We start from the raw sequence: 21,010 nt of genomic DNA on the forward strand, positions 1-21,010 counted from the left end.
CATATGGATGAGTAGTGGCCAGGGGCACTGCAAGTCATAGAGAGAGATGGGGGGGCTGGTCAAGCCCAGGGCACAAACCCCTGTTCAAATGTCAGGCCTCAGTGCAGCAGCAGGGTCATGTTTGGATCTGCAGTGCCCAAACCCGTGCTGGCTACCCTGCCAGCAACACAGACAGCGCAGGGCAGCTGGTGCTGGGGAGCAGCAGTTGGGCCGGGCAGGACCAGCTGCTGGAACAAGGCTGCCCCTGTTCTGGACATGAACTGTTGGAGGGCTCTTGCTCTGGCAAGATTTCTGCAGTTGGTGTTGCCAGTGGCACCAGAGCACAAATCTTTTAATCCCAACCTAGAAGCAAAATTACCTGCAAGTCTGGGTTTTGCAGAGAGACACTGCTGTTATGGGGAGGAACTGTGGAGGCTGCCTTCCTGCTCCTCTCTCACCTCTGTTGAAGGAATGAGTCTGCTCCACAGTGCTGCTGCTGGAGGGGAGCCCCTGGCAGATTCTCATCCCTCTGCTGACCAATGCCAGCACTTTGTGGGTTGTGAGCTGCTGAGACCAAAAGCCACCTCTGGTGGATCCCCTGATCTGAAGGGGCCACTGTGAACCTGGCAAGTCCCAGAAACATCTGTGCAATCTTTTGGGAGGATCTAGGCACAGTGTAATGCCAGCCCTGGCTGCAGAGGGGAGCTGGGCAACAGCAAGCAGCAGGTTCCAGGGCTGGCTGACTCCTGAGTCCCTGTCACCCTACAGCAGGTCTCAGATCCAGATGTTAACTGCAGGCAGCAGAGAGGCACCGGGCTCTGGTGTGTGGCTCCTCGGAGAGCAGTGGACCCAAGACTCGGAGCTGGCTCACACAGGGAGTGCGCTTAGGTCACCCTTTTGGCAGTCAGTGTGGCAGGTCAGGAAAGGTGGCTCAAGGAAACAGATCTGTGTCTGGGGAGGAACTGATCAGATGAATTCTTCCCTGTGTGTCCGGGGGATGAGCCGCAGCAGAGGCTGGGGTGAGTGATCCTGCACGCCCCTCCTGGGCGCTCCCTGCCAGGACAGCCTCAGGCCACCTCTGTGCACTGAGGCTCCCCAGCTGCAGAAGGATCACTTGGCCACCGTCAAATAAATTGCTGAAGAAGGATGTGCAGCGTTGGGAGGGAGCTGCAGTGTTGTGTCCCTGCAGGCAAGGAGCACGCTGGTACCCTCTGTGGCACGGCAGCGTGGGCAGAGGCAGGTTTCACTGAAGAGGCACCAAGGAAGAGCAGAGTTCTGCTAATTATCACAAAGCTTAATTGGTTCAGCAGAACTAATGAAGAAAATACAGGAAAACATTTACTGCAAACTGTTGCTAAATGAAGCAGATTTGGAGTGACACAAGGCAGGGAGTGTGGCGTCAGCTGGGAGGTTGGTACCTTAATGGGCGCTTAGTCCAGCCCCGCAGCGAGGGCGCGGTGCTCTGGGCACGGGAAGTGCTAAGGGTTGGTCGCAGCTATAGTGGAAAACAACCCCTGAAGGCGGAGGAGCCAAGCTCAGGGTCCACCCAGGACTGCTCCTGCGGGAGGAGGTTTGGATGGCTCGAGCTTGGCAGCTGAAGCCAAAACCGAGGAGAAATGAGACACACAGCTTGAGGGGTGCAGTGGGGGCTGTCCCCAGGAAAGAGCAGCTGGGGGAGTACAGCCGGAACGAGCCAGGAGTCCTACTCCAGGCAGCTCCCAGCTACTTTGGCCTTCAGCACAGTGCGGGGTGGCCCTGGGATGAGGCACCCGTGCTGGTCCCCTCCTGGCCCCCGGGGAGCAGTGCAGAGGAGCCAGGGTTCCAAGCAGGGTGAATTTAAAGGACGTGCAAACTGCTGCTGAAGCAGGGCTGTGCTGGCTGTGTCTGCCCCTCTGGAGCCTGCTGTTGGCTAATCCCTCTGCCTGCCCACTCCTGGGGGATTTGATTGTATAAGCTGAAGTATTGTATTTAATGCAGGATGAAGGCTAACATAATAAGCCTGACCAGTCATCCTGGTGGTGTGAAGGATGTGCAATTGCAGTTAAAGGGCTGCTAGTTCTTCATACTTCTCTGCTTTGAGCAGCTCCCCGTGCCATCACACGTGCTGCCCAGCTCCCTGCGGGGCCAAGTGCTATGTGCGCCAGGCCCTGGCTTATGTGGAGCAGAGATGGGGGACCCATGCCAGGGCTGCCTGAGCTTGGGGGCATGGTGTTTTGGGGGAAGGCTGTGCAAAGCATTGTCCTCCCAGCATTGCCCTCAGCTTTGCCTTTCTTCAACTTCAGGGTCAATGTGCCAGGGCTGATAGGTGACCAGGGCTGATGGAGTGATGCCCAGCCAGTTCCTGCTGGAGGAGGTAGCCGAGGAGAACAAGGAGGTGACCACCTGTCCAACTTCAGTGCCACTGCTGGAGCCTCTGGGGACTCCTCAAAGCTCTTACATCTTCCCTAACACCCCAAGGAAGGTTGTAGACGCCCCCTGCCCTTTCCTTCTGCACCTGCAGTAGCGCAGCAGGAGATGGATGGCTGCAGGAAGATGATGTTTGTTGAAGCCATTGTTGGGTGTTGGCCTCACCTCAGCGCACTGCCTGGCTTTGCCTGCAACCCAGCTCTTCCCTGGCCCTGTTCTAGACTTTCCACTTGCCTGCATCTTCCCTCTGAGACAGGTCCTTGTGGGCAGCAGCTGAACATGAGCTCTGCCTGGGCTGCTGGGGCTGGAGCAGTTAGAGCTTGGGCTTCACCCTCTGAGCTGAGATGTGGCACTAACAGCATCTCCTGGCATTTCAAACCTTGCCTCCGGTGATTTGAGGTCTGCGGCCGCGAGGGAGGTGAATGTGGCGGCTGCTGCTCAGATGTAGTGGTTTGACCTGACCCAGGCTTGGCCTTGAACTAGGTCTGTGGCTTTGCAGGCTCACTGAGAACAGTTTCTTGATGGCTTCTGGGGGGCTGATGGGCTCTGCCTGGCGGGTCAGGTCTGGCCCTCAGTCCAGCTTCAGGTGTGGTCTGCTGAGCCTGTCACCTCGTGAGTGCTGAGCACCTCAGCCACTGCCAAAACTCAGCAATCAGTGAAAGGCAGGACAAGTGACACAGGCACCCAGGGCTGCTGGGCATCTTCTGCCTGTCAGGTTCCTGAGTGCAGAACAGGTCTGCATTGGTGAGAAGTCCCAGCAGAGGCCTTGCTGCCTTCCCTAGGGCCCATCAGTCCTGTTCTCATGAGCTTCCTCCTGGTTCACTCTGCTCACCTACTGTGATGGACACCAGCCTGAATGCCTCAGCTGCTGGAATCAGGGAATGTCCCATGTGAAGCTGCTGAGTGAATGTTGGGAGCTGGCAGGAAATAAAAGGACTGGAGCCTAGAGTAGGGAGAGGGGAGAATGAGTTTTGTAAGATCGGGGGGAAAGCTTTCCTGTAAAACAATAGTGAAGATGTTGTTTGAGGCAGTAGGAGCTCTGCAGCGCCCCAGGCAGTGCTTTTGGGCTGTGGTGCAGGGAGGAGCAGGTACCCTGGCTGGGGGTAGCAGAGGGAGTCTGGTGGTGGCTTTTCATTAGCAATTGCTCCTCTTCAGCAGGACAGGCTCTTGCCTGACCCAGGGCTGGTGATGATGGTCATCCCCACTATGCCGTGTGGGTACATGGCGCCTGGGGCCGTGGGTAGATCATTGTGGTTTCTAAGGGCATGAGCCACCACCGAGGCCGGCAGGAGAGGTCCTGAAGGCTGCTGGTGTGGTAGAACTGGGACTGGGGCTCCCCATGGGCAGAATGTGGCCTGGATTGCCACTGAGGGCAGGGGGATGGGTGTTTGGACAGCCTTTTACTCGTGCCACTGGTGGTTTGCAGTGCACTGGGGCCAGGGCTGGCACTGTGCAGATAAGCAGAACACAGCAAAGCCACTTCCTCACTCCAGGAACTTGTGGTTTAAGTAAGTAGTGAAATCAGGGTGCAGACCTCGCTTTAAGTGTTGTTAAGGATGGATGTCTGCTGTGCTGTGGTGGTGCTGGGTGCCCGGTGTGGGTGATGCTCGAGAACCCAGCAAGGTTCTTTTGATCAGGGGTGCTGGGCTGGCCAGCAGGGCTCCCTTCATTGTCTCGCAGTGCTTGGGACAAGGGCTGGGAGAGTGGAGGAGCTGAGAGATAACGCCTGCAATTCGAGCTCGTTACAGCTCGAGTGCCTCAACAGCAGAGCCCTCTTCTGAGGCTGGCATTTTCCTCCAGGCATCCCAAGCAGCCCGTTTGTGACAGCTCTGGCTGCACCAGGCAGCAGATGAACGCCTGATTGTGTGTGCAGACCGCCAGGGGAGCGAGTCCTGGGCTGGCTGGGTTCAGGGGCACGGAGGGCAGCTTGTGCTGCCTTCCAAATGCTGTCGGGCTGGTTGCCACCATCGCCTGCGCTGTGCCTGTGCAATATCTGCACCTTGGATTTTAGCCTTTTCCTGCAGCTGAGCTTTGAGCCCATGTCCTGCTCTTCTCTCTCTGAATTATTTTGGGCATTCTCTCTGCAGCCAGCGATTTCCCTGAGTCATACCTAAACCTTAATAAAGCCTAATGGGTGATGTTAAGGAAGGCAGGAGATGGAAGGAGAGCCCTCTTATCGCCGGCTTTAGTGGCCTGAAAACGTCAGTTGTGTGGGAGCAGCTGCCAGGCTTTGAGCCCATGAAGACGATGGCTAAGTCCCACAACTCGACAAGTTTGGAGCGGATTATCAGAGCTGGCTGTGTCACTTTCCCAGGACTCCAGGCACACTGGGAGCCAAGGCTTTAATCCTCTCTGAAGTGATGCATGGCGGGGGCCGGGCTCCGGCAGAGCCAGAGGAGCCTCGTGGAGAGCAGAGGCTGCAGGGCTTTCTCTGAACCGTGGCCTGCTTTGATTCACAAAAACTCCATCTTTGCTTCAGAACTATTTTTAAGGTCACAAACACAGGATGCAGAAATCAGTGTGCTTCATGGCTTTCCTGAGTGCTGCCTCACCACTCCTCTTCCTCCTTCTGTTTCCAGCAGACTTCCTTCCCGAAAGGACATCCTGCACGCCTGCCTCTGGGGCTGGGGAACCGTAATGGAAATGCTGGGAAATTGCCTCTGCTGCTCCTTTCAGACCCGGGATAAAGACCTGACCTCACATGGTGAAACTAGCTGGGCTCTGGAGCCCTGGTGGGGCTGGAGATACTCCCCTGTTCCACCCTGGGTTTGTAGCCATGCTCAGGGGTTGGTCTGACAAACCTTCCTCTGACAGGGCTTCTCGCTGTGAAATTCTGCAGAAATGCTGAGTGTGCCCTCCTGGTGGTGGCAGGGCTGCTGGGCCAGTGCTGGCTGCGGGCTGTCCCCAGCATGTGCCTTAGGTGGCTCTTGGGTTGTGCTGAAGTGGCAGCGCCAGGCGTTGTGGCGCAGAAGGATTTGACTCTTCTTGCCCAGTGCTCTGAGAGTTACTGACAAGGCAAGCAGGCAGCAGCGCAGGGGCAGTACAGTGAGTGCCCTTGGGGCTGTTTAAAATGTAGGTGTTCCAGAAATGTCTGGCTGTGGCCCCGGGTGACATGGTGGTGCTGGGTTGATGATTTGGTTCAGGGATCTTAGAGGTCTTTTCCAAGTGAAACAACTCCATGGTAGAGGGAGGCTGGTTGGGGAAGAAACTTAGCATTTCTGCTTTCCCCACATTGGGGCAGGGCAGTTGGGTTTAAGGTTGAGCAGGACTTACCCATTCCCATGGAGAGAGCCCCTTAGCCCAGCCTTCCCAAGCCGCAGGGATTGCCTGGTGCCTGCAGGAGGATGTGGCTTGGCCATATCCTGTTTACCCTAACGTGACACAGTTCAGATGTCCCTCGGTGCTGTGGTGTGCGGGGAGCAGCAGCCCAGCGCATCCCCCTGCCCTGGGACCAGGGAGAGGGAAGCACCACATCTCCTGCTGTCACTCGGAGAGAGGTGTTTGGGAGGAAGGATGTGTGGCCCAAGCACAGCCTGGGCTGTGTGAGAATGACTGCATCCTGTTTACAGGGCAGACACCCTGGCCGCTGGCTGGGGCCGGCTGGTTTATAGCAGGCGCTGCCGATAAGGGACTTCCCCTGCTCGCAGCCACCTGTGAGAAGAAAGGGCTGAGTCCCCCGGGGGGACAGGCAGACCTTGCTGCCAGCTGCTGCGGGGAGAGCTGCTGAGCATCCTGCTGGATGCGTGGAGCTACCTCTGGGCCTTGGTTTCCTGGCAGGAAGGAGCTTTGTGAACTTCAGGTGGTTAGTGCTGGTGAGGAGGAACGATGAGGAGCTGGAGATAACTGTCCCCAGGATAAAGGAATAAACCCAAACGTGCTTCTGGAGGGCTGGCTGGGAATGGGAGGGACCCAGTGGTGGCTTGTGCATCCTCTGCGTGGTGTGGGAAAGCTGTTTGCCAGTTGGAGGGGGGAAATGTACACCCTTGAGAGCTTGGGCTGTGATTTTATCTTCCAGCAGCCCAAAGTGCTGTAGGGCTGCAGAATGCATTTGGCAGAGACACTTGTGGCTCCTGACGCTTTTGTCTGGGCTGCACGTGAGCTGAGCTGCAGCGCTGAGCATGTTGCCTCCTGCTTGGCTCTCGCTGCAGCAGAGGAAGTTTCTCACATCACTCTTTGTTCCTCCACGTCCCACACAACCAACCCAGGCTCTGGTGTCTGGGGCACAGAGCACTGGGATCAGGATGGTTTCACATGGAGAGGACCTGGGCTGCTGTTACTGGCAGCATGTGCTGACCCAGAGCGTAGAATGCAGGCCAGGATGCTGGTGGCCTCCTTGGCCACCTGGGCACACTCCTGGTTCACCTTCAGCCACCTGCCCACCAGCACCCCCAAGTCCTTTTCCACCAGGCTGCTTCCCACTCTGCCCCAAGCCTGGGGTTATTGTGCCCAAAGTGCAGGGCCCAGCAGTTGGTCTTGTTAACCCCCATTCTGTTGACCTCAGCCCATGGGTTTAACCTGTCCAGATCTCTCTGCACAGCCTTCCTCCTCTGGAGTACAGCCCCGGAGTGCTCTGGTGGGGGCTTCTTCCCTCCCATCTGTGAGGTGACCTTGACTCTTGTTCCCAGTTGCTTCACATCTGTTTAGGGTTTTAGCCAATTTCTTCCCCATTTTGTCCAGGGATGCATTGCTGTGGTGTGGCACCAACCCAGGGTGTGGTGGTGGTCGGGAGGGTTGAGAGGCACGAGTCCAGTTTCTGATCAGACACAGCCTCAGAGCCCTGCGTTGGTTCCACGTCAGTTACCACTCCTGGTGGTGATCTGGGAAGGAATATCCAAGTTATGGCTGAGTTCAGCAGGGTGTAAAATGTGCTTTGTTTTTGGGGTGTGGGTTGCAGTCTACCAGTGTCTCTTGTCTGGGGGTCATAAGCACTTCTGGGATCAGGGCCTTAGTTTGGTTGCTTTCATTTGGTGTGCTTTGAGGCAGCCTGCAGACACCCACAGCTGTCAGCACATCAGCCCTGCAGCTGCATGCCCGCACCCAGGGAGGGTGACAGCAGCTGTGGCTTCTCTTGAGCTAAGGCTGAAGTGATGCTGTGGCAGTGGCCCTTGAAACATGCCCATTGTTGGAGCAGCTCTGGCTGCACCCACAGCACTTCATAAAAGCTGACAGCAGGTAGCTGGTGGGCAGCAAGACTTGTGATGCTCAGACACTGCTGAGTCCATCCACGCTGTCTCAGCAGGAGTTGTATGGAGAATTCTGGAGAAGAGTGGTCATAAATCTTGGGTGCACCTTGGCAGGGTAGGAGAAATAGGAGGCATCAGTCCTGTTCTGAAGTGCTGCTGTCATGCAGCAGCTCTGCTAATTGATTTAGCACAGGATACTGAAGTCTGTTGTCTTGCTTTGGACCAAATGAGCCAAATGCTTGCTCACAGATGAGGAGTCCTTAACATTTGCCCTCTGCCTTCGCCCCTGGGCACCTGATAGGCAATCAACATGGAGCCTTAATACCAGCCTCATGGCTCTAGTTGCCAGCCCTCATGCCCAGTGCCAGCCTGGCAGTGCTGCTCACCACAGTCATTCCTGCTGGAGCCAGGTGCCTGCTTGGGCTGCAGTGCTGCTTGTCCTGCTGGATTCAGCTTCTCTATAGCAAAGGCAGCTCCAGCTCCCTCAGAGCTTTGAGGAGCAGCTTGAAAGCAGAAGCAGAGGTGAATAATGACCATCTTGTGGTCATGGGCACAGGGCACAGCTACACTTGCTCCCTGGGGCATGGCGAATGCCTGTGGGAAGAGGCTGGACAGGGCCGGTGGCTCCAGTGTCCCTCTCCTGTCCATCCCATCCCATCCCATCCCATCCCATCCCATCCCATCCCATCCCAGTGGAAATTTTGCTGTTGACTGCAGCAGCAGCAAGATCAGAGCCAGGATTTACAGTCCTGAGAGTTGTCAGCAAGCTCCCCCTGCCCCCTTGGCTCTGTTCTCAGTTCCTTCCTCACTTGCGCAGAAATGATATTTTGAGCTCTTCTGTTGGAGAAACCTTTTGCTTCCCCTCTCGTTTGAGAAGGAAGGAGCTGGGGATGGCTGTGGTTTTGCACCACCCCAGCTGTGTGTGGCTCCCTCTAGGGCTGCCCCAAGCCCTGATCCCAAGGCTGACCTGAGCACAGCACTGGCCCATGGGCAGGGGAACCTGGCACAGCACTGGGGTGCGTGAGGGACTAGAGCCACCACCTCTGCAAGAGAGGACTTCTCTGCAGGGGGCAGAGAAACCTCCTCTGTGTTGCAGCCCCCTCCAGCAACTGCTTCAGTGAGAGATGGGGGGCAGGGAGCTCCCTTGACCCCTTTCACTGTCACACCAGACTTCTGTGCCAAGGTGAGGGTGCTGCTGTACTAAATGACTGGAGGGTGCCCTCCTGGGATGCCCTGCACTGAGTGCATCTGGCAGCCATCCTGATGCTGCCCTGATCCTGCCCATCCCCTGGGCAAGGGCAGAGCTCCTCTGACACGGCCTGGTCTGGCTTTGGTGGTGAGGCTGGGTCTGGCAAGCACAGAGGAGGCTCTGGCACAGTCCTTTGCTCCAATACCAGCCAGGTGCATTTTGCCATCCCATGACTCCATAGTGAGGAGCCTCCCCTGGGCATGGCAAGGCCGATGGTGCTTTGTGCAGGCCCATGCCAGGGGTGGTCCCGTGGTGTGTGCTGCAGCCCCTGACAGCCAGGTCTCTCCGCAGCTGCAGCCGGAGCAGCTGGACTGTGGAGCTGCACATCTCCAGCACCCGCTGGCCATCGTCAACCCTGTCACTGCCACCCCCATCTTCACCTACAGTGGCCTGACTGCCGTGGCTGTGGCCAGCATCAACAACTACACCGTGGTGTTCCTGGGCACTGCCAGCGGAGGACTCCTCAAGGCAAGTGGGGCCCAGCAGCTTGGGCATGGGGAGCCAGGGTGGGCCACGGGGAGGGCAGTGGTGCTTCCCTATGCCACACCTCTGTGGCACAGGAACCTTGTGCTGCTAATGCTATTGCACAGCTTCTAATTGTTAACAGCTCTTCTAGAAGCTCTCCCAGCTGATGGCTTTGGAAGGCTCCATGTAGGCAGTGGAGGCACCAAGAGCAGGTGTGAGCCCCTGCCCCTGAGCGGATGGATGTTGTATGTGATGTGCCAAGGGCAGTGTAGGGCCACGCAGTGCCCTGGCTACAGAGATGAGATGCAAGGCCAAATATCAGTAAGCTCAGCACTTGGAGTCTGCCAAAGAAGATTTTGGTTCCAGCCAGCCATTCGTTTGGTGCACTTAGCATCAAAGGTCCAGAGAGGAGAGGGGAAAAGAGCCCTGGAGCAGAGCCTGAGCTGATAGCTGCTTAGTCTCAGCCTGGGGCAAGTGGAGCATGGTGTGGGATATTGGATCCAAATGCTTGGAGAGAAGAAAACTCATCCAAGCTCTTCCTTTCCATCCAGGTGCTCCTGGCAAAAAGGTGGGAATGCTCACAAAGGAGCTCACTGCTTTGATTTTTGCCCATGGGGCAAGTAACAGGGTAGGGTGGGAGGGAGCTGGCAGGGCAGGAGGGTGCCGCTGGCAGGGCAGGCAGATGCCACACGCAGCGCAGCACTGTTCACACAGCAGCAACAGCTCTGCTGCCCTTATCGCCCCGCAGAAAGCAGCCTTATCTGCTGCTGCTCCATTAGGGAGAGGCTCCTGGCTGCCCTTGGCTGGGATAATTTGCTCAGATAGCTCTAATCTAATTCTTCAACACAGCTGCATAACCAGAAGCCCTCTTACCTTCAGGGCTCCTTGTTACTTGGCACGGGATACAAGACACTGCATGAGCTATCGTTCGGATGTGCTGCCTGAGAAAAGACAGCAAAGGGGCAGAAAGAGCCTTGTCCAGATCCTGCCAGCAGCAGTTATGGCTGCCAGGGGCACCTACAGGAAATTGATCAGATGGGGCACTTCAGGAGGGCTGCTATCAATATCATGGCCAGCAGTCATCAGGGCTAAACCAGCACGTGGGGAGCAGTGGCCGTGGCAGGGTGTGCCAGGGTGCGGTGCCTTCAGAGGACACTGTGGTGGGAAGCTCTGTTCTGGCCAGTCCCCACATGTCAGGTCTGGAAGTCCATCGACAAGGTGCTGTGGAGAGGTACCCAGAACTTTAGCCCTCTGCTCTCAGCAGCACCAGTGCAGCACATCCTCCAGGGAGAGGACTGGCAGTCTCTGCCCCTCTGCCTTGCTGTGGTGGCTCTTCTGGGGGGGGGTCACAGCTCATGAGGGTCCAGAGAAGGAGCCTGCATGGTGAAAGTGTGGGGTGAATGAGCCCCAGAGGCAGCTGGACCTGGGTACAGGTGCCCAGAAACAGCTGAGCATAGAGCACATCCCAGGAAGAAAGGAGAGCTGAAGAGGAGACTGTCAGGTTTCAGCTCATGGATGCCTTGGGTGATCTCAGGGAAGTGATTTCATTCTGGGTACCCAGCTTTGGGATGGGCATAATGAGGACCCTTTCTCTGCACAGCAGCTTGCACGTCATTCTTAGAGAGAACCCCTCTGCTTTGAGCTTCTGCTATCTCACTAGAACATGTCTGTGCTGCTCTAGTGTAAGAATTAATTAATCTTATGTTAATTAATTAATCCAGACTTTAGAGAGCAGAGGCATGCTTGGTCCTCACAATGATTGCCATCCCCTGCTAGCAGGGAGGTAGGAATTTTCCTCTGCCCCCTTCTGTTTTAAGCTGAAAAGTGACTGTCAGGAGGAATTGTGTGGCCCTGTTGTTATTTCCTCTCAGCAATGCCACATCTAATTTGCTGAGTTTAAGTCAAATGCCAAGACATTCCGAGATGTGAAGGGCAGGCTGACGCCTGGCAGCCTCTGCCAGCACTGTGGGCACTGCAGCTGGTGGCTCAGGGGACAAGGTAGGCTTTGGCCCTCCCGCAGCAGCTGCCTTGGTCTCCTGGAGTCTGCCCTGAGAAAAGCTGCTTTTGGCCAGGAGTGACAGCAGCTATTTTCCAGCTATGCAGGGAGCAGGGGGTGGCAATGTTGTAAGAGCCCTGGTGCTGGTCTCTGCTGGTTTTCATTAGGCTCTGTAGCTGCAGCTCTCTGTAGAGAGAGCCTCTCTGTAGCAGCAGGCACCAGTGTGCTGGGGCTGAAGGCCACTGCCTTGTCGTGGGGTACCATGGGAGCTGCACTGTGGTGGCTGCCTGGAAGCAGCTGTGCAGGAGGCACAGCCTGAGACCAGAGGTTTTCCAGGCACCCTCTCAAAGAGGGTTTTGAACAGAGGGAGCCTGGGTTGTTTGGCCTGGAGCAGGGCTCCTGGCCACTGCTTTCTGGGCCACCTTCCCCTTGGCACAGGGCTGGCTTTCCAGTGCAGCTCTGTGTGTGCAGTGATTTACAGCACTTGGAAATGGGGAGCACTGTTAGGTGCCACTTGGGTGCTTGTTTATAACCAAGATGAACAGATCTTCTTCCCAGCGTGTCTGGAAGATGCTCTCAGCGAGTTTCTTCTCACTGCAGATTAACCTGGACAGTAACATGAAGGTTATCAGCAGGAGATCCATTTCCGTGGCCTATGGGGAGCCTGTCCACCCCATCATGCAGTTCGACCCTTCTGATTCCTCCTATCTCTATCTGATGACCTCCTATCAGGTGAGTTCTCCAGGCTTCAGCATGAGGCTCCAGCCAGCATCCTGCATTTCTCCAGTGCTCAGCACTAAGCTGGCAGCAGGGAGGGACAATAACATTTGCTTTAATGGGCAGAGCCTGGAAGTTCAGAGCTTTGGCCAGGGTGTCAAAGGGCTTTCCAGGTGGGTACCTGTGTCTGCCCACTCTCCTGCATGGGATGGGGGTCACACTGACCAGACCAGCTTGCCAGGCTTTCTGGTGGCCAGGTAAGAGGAGGAGTGAAGGCTATCAACCCCCTTCCCATGTATTGGAGGGCAGACATTAGCAGAGCTTGTTCCTGTACAGAACCCTCAAACCTGCAGGCTTTATGGAGGCTTTTGGAAGATCCTGCCGACCAAAGTCTGTCTGTCAGGGGTGATCCCTGGGGGAGGTTTCGGGCTGGCAGGAGGGCTGGCTGGGGAGCAGGAATGCTGCAGCAGGTGGAAGCAGACGGCTCTGGCTCCGTCAAGTGAGCAGGGGAGGGAGGAAGATGAGAGCTGAGCGCTCCAGGCGCTGGGGTTTGTCCTGAGTTGCATTTGGATCTGTCAAAACAGATGCACAACCACAAATGTTCTGTGATGCATTTGCATTTTCCAAGCCCCCCTTCCCTGCAGCCTGGTCATCACCATTTCACAGACCCTGACGGGTGCCTCTGTAGCAATGTTCCAGGCTCTCAGCTCAGCTCCTGGGCTGGACCCTGCACCTCATTTGGGCTTCATCAGCCCCCCAGCACAGCACTTGTGTGGCTCCCCTCTGTCTGGTTCTTTTCCAATAAACCAGATGAATTAGTTTTCCTTTGGTGGAATTGACACCTGGGGAAGCTCCTTGGAGCTCAGAGGGATTGGGGGTGCTGAGCACTGCAGGGCTGGGGAGCTGTGAGCAAAGCAGGATCAGGACAAAGGGGGCCATGGTCTGAGCTGCACTTGTTTGGTGGGAGCTCAGGGCTCTCAGCACCTCATGCTGTCAGTCCCTGCTGTACCAAAGGACTCACTTTTCCTTCCCAAACGTTTAGAAATTGAGGGAGGAAAAGGCAGAAGGTGACACATGCTTTCCCTCCAGCTGCTCCAGCGCCTCCAGTCCCCAGAGGTGCTTTGGTTTCCTCACAAGCTGAGGTTTGCAGAGTGCTGCTGCTCTCTGCTCACTGCAAGCAGCCAGACAGCATTCAGCAGTGTCTGGGAAGGAGCTTTCTGCAGATCTGTGAGAGCTTTTCACAGGGAGAGACAAGCTGTGAAGCCATCTCCATCTGGAAGGTCAGGAAGGTGGAGTGTCACTCTGCATGGCCTGGCCATCAGGCACCCATTGCGAGGTGCTGGCTGCAGAGGAGCAGCACTGCTGTGAACCCTGTGGGGTGACACGATGCTGGCAGCAAGCCCCATTCCTTGGGCATCCTGCCATGCCTTGGGCACACAGGCTGGAATGGGCTCTGCTGGGGGCAGTATGCAGCTGCCCATCCCTCGGTGTGCTCTGAGTGATGTGGGGTGGAGGACGGCAGGGCCAGGGCCTGCCCCTTGTTGTCCGTCCCCTAAGGCTTGGTCCATGTTGATGGGTACAGCAGCCCAAGATGCTGGTGGCCAGCTCCAGGTGGCCATGCCAGGCAGGTGGTGCAGTGTGGTGGAGCAGGTGGCACAGGGGTGCTGTTGTTGTGCAGATGGCACGGGTGAAGGTGGCTGCCTGCAACCAGTACTCGACGTGCACGGAGTGCCTGGCCGCTGCGGATGCCTACTGCGGGTGGTGCACCATGGAGACCAGGTAGGCCTGGCTGTGTCCCCGGGCACTTTGGCCCTCATGCCCAGCCAAGGATTTCCTCACAGTCACACTCTGCCCCTGGTCTTTGTCCATCCCTTGCAAAATCTGTGCTTTTAAAAACAATTGCATCTGGTCTCGGAGGGCTGGGATGCTCCTCAGAGCCAGGATTTAACTGTAGCTGCATTGTTAGGCTGCAGTCAGCTGCCAGTGCAGAGAATATCTTGCAGGCATCCAACCATGGGACCAAGAGAGCCAACACCCTCTTGAGGGCCATCTTTTGCCCTTGCAGTTATGAGTAGGAGACAATCAGCACTCCAAAAGAGATGTTCAGAATTGGACTCCACGTTTGCCAATCGAAGAAGTCAGGCAAAGTGCCACCTCCTTCTCTTCAGTTCCGGGTTCAGCCTGGTCCCTCTCTTGCCTTACCTGGAATCCTGGTGCCCTGTTGATGCTGGGGGCACTATGTGCTCATGTGGTGGCAACCAGATGCTTTAAATAGAGCAGCAAAGCTTTGGGCTTAGCTGCAGGGGTAGAGAGGGATGTAGGCACAGGATGCCCTCAGGATCTCCTCTCGCAGGGAAGCCAACATGTTATCCCTTGTTTTGCCAACAAGCAACAGCCGCTTGCTCCCCTGCCCCTTGCAGGTGTTCTCTGCAGCATGAGTGCGCAAACTTCACAGGGGCCAACTTCTGGGCGAGTGCAAGTGAGGGAGTGCAGCAGTGCCCTTCCATGACCATCCTGGAGCCGGAGATCAACATCGATAAGGAGAACCCGGTGCGTGCGGGCGAGTGCCAGCGCAGCCCCAGCCGTGGGGCCGGTGCCAGCTCTGGGCTGGGCAGTACCTGCAGCTTGGGTGGGGGTCACGGGGTGCTGAGCTCTGTCATAGGCCACCGAGTCAGGCCGAGGTTCTCAGAGGCAGTTTGAGGTGATGTCTTGTGCCTTGGCACCTGGCAGCCTGCAGGACAGCAGCTGCTGGGCCTGTGATCAAACAGGGCTGCTGAAGCTGCTGCAGCAAACACGCTTCAGAGATCTGCAGGACGGCCAAACAAGATCAGCTGCAGGCAGCTGAACTGCTTTCTGGATTTGCATTGTTGCTATTTTTAACAGCATTTTAATGATATTTTAAGTGTTCTCCTTACAAGACCTTCTCCCAGTGGCAAACATCTCTCTGTGCTGAAGTTCTGGACCAGCCCTGGGATGAGGAAATTGATCACAAACTGGCAGTGGCTGGGGCAGAGCCCAGACCAGAGCTGAGGGAGGGATCCCATGGGACCCCAGCATTGCTCTGGCTCCATGTCTGCTACCTGTGGGCTGTGGTCCCCAAGAGGGGCTCACAAGCTGCACATTTTCCTGGGTTACCCTCCTCCAGGTGCTCTCTGCCTGCAGAACTCCAGGCCCTTCCCCTAGGGGCTGGTGGCAGCTCAGCCCTTGTGCTGCTGCTGGATGCTGGCCAGTGGCTGGTCCCTGACAGCTTGGCACTTTGTCACTGGTCCCTGGTACAGGCTGGTGCAAGCCAAGGGGTTCAGGCACTCATAAGCAGGGGTAGGTTTTATTCTGCTCTTCTCCTGCTCCTCTCTGGTGGAACAAACAGAGCTTGTGCTGCCTTTGAGTCCTGCATCCCCCAGGTGCTTGGAGGCGGGCTGCAGGCAGCCCAAGGCTGAGTTTTCCTGCCACATCCAGCTGCTGGAGCTGGTGGTGACTGAGATCTCACTACTGAAGCAAGATTTGTGTGCAGGTGGCTTCAGAGTTCAGAGTGCATGCAAGGAAAGAGCCTGGCAGCCATGGGCTGGTTTTGGAGCCAGCAGCCTGTAACAACCTGTGAATGCCAACCAGGATTGTCTGTGATGGTCACAGAGTCATTTTTCTGTCCACTTAGGCCCTGATCATACAAATAAATGGGACGATCCCAGACCTGAACGGGACAGACATCTCCTGTGACTATGGAAACAACATCCAGACAGTGGCCAGAGTGGCTGGAGATGATGTGACCCAGTTCATCTACTGCAGCCTGCTCCCCCGGGAGGAATACCCTGCGTTCCCAGAGCACCAGGGTGCGTAGAGGAGGGCAGGCTCCCTTCCTTCATGGGCTTGTGTCTCGTGGGCTTCTCACCTTTTCCCAGCCACAGACAAATACACACAGGGACAAAAGGGCCCAAGCTGCTTCTCCTCTCCAGAGCATGTGACATCCCAGCATAGGAATTCCACATCCCAACACAAGCTGACACTCCCTCAGATCTATCAGTTTTTGTTTTGAACATCAGAACTCAGAAGGCAGTTTGTGTACTTAACTAAGATTTATCTGCTTAGAGCTTCTGTGTCAGTGAGCGCTGAACCAAACTGCTTTAGCCCTGGCTATTTCCGGTGGCTTTTGCTTAATTGCCCTCCTGGATACACACTGCCCTTCTGCAGAGCTTCTGCAGCAAGAGCAAGTGTAGGTACCTATAGGCAGCTCCACACTCTCAGTCCCCTTTATGCAGCCCTGAGGCAGGCTGAGGCCATCCTCAGGTGGCACCAAAGGGGATGTCCATCATGAGGCCGGGTGGCTGGAAGTGATGAGCAGCTGCAGATCCAGTTGGCATCACCCAAGCCTCGATGGCCATGCTGAGCAGCTCTTGCAGTGCCTGCATGGCAAGGGAGACAGCCCCATTGTATGGCTCCTTCTGAGGAGCTCTTTGCTTCATTCCAGACTTGAGTGCTGGTTCAGCTTTCATCTTTCGAGCCTGGAGTGAATGCTCTATTGAAGATGACTTCAGTGGGAGAAGACTTAGGCAGTCCTTTTGAAAGTCCCACTTTCCATAGGCGAGTTTGTAAGGCTGCATTGTTTTCCCCCAGCTATCCAGAGAATGGGAGATCATTAACTGCTCTGCATTGTTGGGTGCAGCAGAGTCCTGACCAATTTCTGGAATCCAGAGCGCTGATTTATTGTCCATGCTCTGAAAGAGGCATTGTCTCCTCTCCCTGCTGCTTCGGTGGCAGAACTGCAAAGAACAAAAATATTAAGCAAATTTCTGGGGGGAGGGGGCGTTGGGCTGGCCTGTGACAGAGCCAGCAAAGGGCTTGGCACTCTGCTCTGCGGGTGTGCTGTCATGGGGACCGCCAGCAGCGTTTCAAAACACCCTAACGAACGTGCTGTAATTACCACGGGGGTTAACTACCGTTTAGCACCGGCTGCAAGTAAAGACAGTAATTAACTCTGCTAATTAACACGTGCAAACAGGCTGGGATTCTCTGCTGAAAGTCGCAGTGTTCTATTCTGGTGGGGGTGATGGAGAGCTTGGAGTTAAGAGGGAGGAGCCGAGAGTACGAGGGCAAAAGAGGAACGGTCCAGGCTCTGAAATGCAACTTGGAGGGAGCCCTGGAGAGAAGCAGGCAGATTTAGCCCCTGCCTTCCCAAGGGGCTGCCTTGTCTTTAAGTGTGAGCGAGAGGCTCTTGCAACCCAATATGCTCTTGGCTTGCATCTCTCAGACCACGTGGTGGTGGAGGCTGCTCTCCGGGTCAACAGCAGGAACATCATCCAGGCCAGTTTCACCATCTACGATTGCAAAAGAACCGGGAACGTCTCCCCGAGGAGAGCGTGAGTGACCCCGCGGGGTGGGCAGCAGGGCCACCCCTCTGGGCAGGGCCACCCTGCTGCCCGGGCAGCAGATGGGGCAGTCCGCAGCTGGGAGGGTGCCCCCGTGTTCCTGCGGGGCTCCCGGGGAGCACAGCTCCCTTTGCCAGCGGGATGGGGCCCGGGCAGGGCTTGGCAGGAGCATGGGAGCTGCACTGCCAGGGATCCACGAGGGAGGGCCCTCGGGTGGCTGGAACCATCTGGCCCTGCTGGGTTTCTTTAGTCATGAAAACTGTTTGATAGAAGCTCATTCTGTTAACCCTTAGGTGCCAGTGCCCGCCTCCCCAGCCTTCCCAGGGGGCCTGCCAGGCCAGGAGGGAGTGAGGGATGTATGCCCTTGACTCTCTACGCCTCTCAGCCCTGGGTGGGAGCAGCTGGGTACCCCTCACCAGCGTGGTGGGATGGGCGCAAGGGGTCTGGTGCCACCCATGGAAATTCATCCACCTTTCAGAGCAAAACGTGGCCCTGACCCGGGGAGCTCCATGCCCTGTCCACCACCTCTGTCAGAGAGACAATGAGGGGAAGAGCCTCGGGGCAGAGTGCTTTCTGCTGAGCAGAGGAGGGTGGCTTCAGGTCTGCTGGAGCCAGGCAGTGGCACAGCAGGTGGTGGTGCCCCAGAGCTGCCTTGGAGCGGCACAGGGGGTGATGGGCTCTGCCCACATCCCCCTGCAGCTCCCAGAGAGAGAAAATCCCAGCTCCTGCCGTGGGTTTTTCTGGACATCATTAATCACAGTGCATGAAGGCACAGCTGGGGTTTGGCTCCCCTGAGAGCTGGAGATCTGCTTTTCTCACTGCCCCTTTGCCATTCCAGGTGCACCAGCTGCCTCTCAACCAGGTGGAAGTGCCACTGGTGCCCCTCCACCTACACCTGTGTCTCCAACTACTCCCAGTGTGATGATGTGCTGCAGATGAAGGTAAGCTCCTCAAAGTTTGCTGTTTTGGGAGACCTTCCCATGCTGTGCTTCACTTCCCTGGGATGAAGGCAGATGGCCTGGGTTTGACAGCACTACCCCAATAAGCTGCAGCCATGCCAGGAGTGGAGGCATATGTGTGTGAGGACTACCCCAATGCCCTCAGCAGGTTCCATCCCTTGGCAGTTCTTCCCCTCTCTGCTCTTTGCATCTGAGGCTGCCTGGGTTTGGGTGGCACCGCTAAGGCACCAGAGCTTCGCAGTCGGCCTGGCAGTGGGGTTGCTGTGACGTGGTAATGGCTTGCTGGAGCACCACTGGCACTGCTTGGCTGAAGGACAAAATCTCCCCTTTCTAAATTACAGCTTCAATAACCTACAGGCTCAGAGTGTTGCTGCTTCTGAAATTTAAATGGAAGTTAATTTAAATGAAATTGGCTTTTTAGCAATCAATCTGCTGCAGATCCACGCCAGGCTCTTACCCTGCAAACGGAACATCCCTCCGGCGCCCTGCTCCCAGCTCCTCCAGCGTTCCTCTGCTCAGGGCCAGCAGGAGCTTGGCCCCGTGTCAGCCACCCCACCCTCACCCTGGGCTGGCCCCAGGGCTGGCCCTGCCCTCTGCTGAGGCGGTGGGCAGCCGCACGTGCAGGGCGCCATGTCTAGTGGGAAACCCTGGGAAGGCTTTCTCGTGCCTGCTGGGGAGCAGCAGCTCCCAAAGCCAGCCAGGGTTGCCCTGTGGCAGGCATGGCTGCACCCGTCCTGCCCTAGGGGTACCTCCTCTCTCCTGCTCCAGAGGCACAGCTGGCTTGGGTACATCCCTGTTTTCTCTCTGCCTTTCTCAGCCCTTCCTGCTGATTCAGGGAACTGCCTGCAGGACGAGGTGCTCCGTAGCCCTGGAAACACGGTGCCTGGTCCTGCAGCCTGCTGCTGGTAAACAAGCCCTGGCCGCACCTGAAGCGGCTCCGCCGGGAAGCCGGCAGCGCCGGCGCCATCCGCAGCATCTTAAACACGCAGCCCTCTGCCCTGCTGCAGACAGGGCTGAGGAGCCCCGCGCCCAGCCCTGCCGCAAGGACACGCCAGCCACAGGAGCTGTGCCATCAATTGTTAGTTGTAGCCCTGCTGGATTTACTTTAACTCTTTTGACTCCCCTGGAAGAGCCTTGGCACTAAAATCTCTCTCTAGGGCTTTGCTTTGTGGTTTCGCTTCTCTTCTCTCTGGTCTTGAATCCCATGTTTGGGTGGCACCAGCTGTGCTGTGTGTCCTCCTCAGCTGCACTGGTGCTAGCAGACAGCATAGCAAGGTTTGAGGAGAGCAGGACATAGCCCCCCATGCTCACAGCCTGCCCAGCACTGGGGACGTGCCCAGCACTGAGGATGTGTCCTGCTGGGCCTGGTGGTGCTGGGAGGGCAGGTTCTGCCTCCTCAGAGGAGCAGCTGAGCTGCCATGGGGTAACCTTTAATGCAAGAAGGAAATCTTGCCTGCTGCAAATTGTTCTGCATAATGGACCAAATATTTAGTTGTCTTTCACCCTGCTGGCTGCACTGGCAAAGGCATCATTAATCTGGGTGTACCCCGGGGCAGTGGAGAATGTGGCTCCATTTTTGCTGTCCTTGTGCAACATGATTTACATCTGGAGAGAGAACAGGATGGGTCTGTCATACAGCCTTGCATTCTGAGTCAGCTCCAGTACCCAAGCCATCAATTTGCAGTGAGAACAAAAGCAGGGGGACAGATGACCTTTGGAAATTGCTTTTCAGTTTCATTTGGGCCTTTGGTTTCAGCTGCCCAGCTGCTCCTGCCCTCACCCAAGCCCCTGTGGCTCCTGCAGCGCTGTGCCCTGTGCACGTGTGGGCACAGGCAGGCACCCCCCTGTGCCTCCCAGGTGACCCCTGCAGGGGGTTATGCTGCCAGGTTTGCTGCTGGGGCTGCAGAGCCCTCTTTTAGCGTCACTCCAGTCCCATTTACCGACATTAAAGTGGTGAGGGAGCTGCCGGGGTGGCAGCCAAGTAGGGTGTGCAGTACCTGTTACCCAGCACACAAACAGTGAAGTGCAGCCAGGGCCAGGAGCTGCTGGAGGAACTGGGCAGGAGCAAGAGGGAGTTCCTGCTGTGCTCCAAATTCCTGCCTTTGCCAGCTCGTGGTTGTGGACAAGACCTCCTGGAAGCCTGGCTCCTGTGCTGTGGTTGTCTTGACAGCTAGTCCAGGGGTGGGTTCTGAGGCTAGCCGTGCTGGGCTGGGCTTAAGCCTTCCTTGAGGGAGGAAGGCTGCTGGTGGCACGGCCGCTCCATGTGGCACGGTGCCCTTTTGATAGCTCAGGGTCTGTGTGGTCTGACTTCAGGTGTAGGGAGGTGACTCTGATGAGGGTCCTTACCTCTTCACGTAGGAAACCCAGCACACACCCAGCTAACTCCTCCCCTTTGGTACCTAACAGAACAAAGCTGACTGCCCACGGATCGTGGCCGCCCCCCTGGAGCCGATGCCCACCGGAGTGTCTCGGGACATTAGGATCTCTCTGGCTCAGGCGACCTTCTCCGAGGTGAGGGAGCTGCTGGGGAGGGCTGTGCCAAGCCTCGGCAGCGGGCGGTGGGGCTGCCGCCAGCTTGTGCCAGCAGCTGACGTTGCTGTGTGAGCAGAAGGTGTTGATGGGAAGCAGTTGGATGGCAAGCAGGGTGCCATGGCAAAGCCAGGAGATGCCATTCGTGTCCAGGCATTCTCCAGAGA

At 56.7% G+C, this 21,010-nt stretch overlaps 1 protein-coding gene across 1 annotated transcript in view; it reads left to right on the forward strand.

Moving 5' to 3' along the window:
• PLXND1 (plexin D1) overlaps positions 1 to 21,010 on the forward strand; it is a 68,731-nt gene that overhangs the window by 7,637 nt on the left and 40,084 nt on the right. The window contains exons 2-9 of the mRNA XM_068157726.1: positions 9,109 to 9,285; positions 11,879 to 12,010; positions 13,674 to 13,774; positions 14,416 to 14,545; positions 15,648 to 15,822; positions 17,238 to 17,346; positions 18,194 to 18,296; positions 20,721 to 20,825. Of these exons, the coding sequence (XP_068013827.1) occupies positions 9,109 to 9,285; positions 11,879 to 12,010; positions 13,674 to 13,774; positions 14,416 to 14,545; positions 15,648 to 15,822; positions 17,238 to 17,346; positions 18,194 to 18,296; positions 20,721 to 20,825 (1,032 nt within the window). The remainder of the gene's footprint in view (positions 1 to 9,108; positions 9,286 to 11,878; positions 12,011 to 13,673; positions 13,775 to 14,415; positions 14,546 to 15,647; positions 15,823 to 17,237; positions 17,347 to 18,193; positions 18,297 to 20,720; positions 20,826 to 21,010) is intronic.

The sequence above is a fragment of the Melanerpes formicivorus genome, unplaced genomic scaffold (assembly GCF_026170545.1).
Source record: "Melanerpes formicivorus ecotype bairdi unplaced genomic scaffold, bMelFor1.0.p_v2 SCAF_38, whole genome shotgun sequence".
In the NCBI taxonomy this organism is placed as follows: Eukaryota; Metazoa; Chordata; class Aves; order Piciformes; family Picidae; genus Melanerpes; species Melanerpes formicivorus.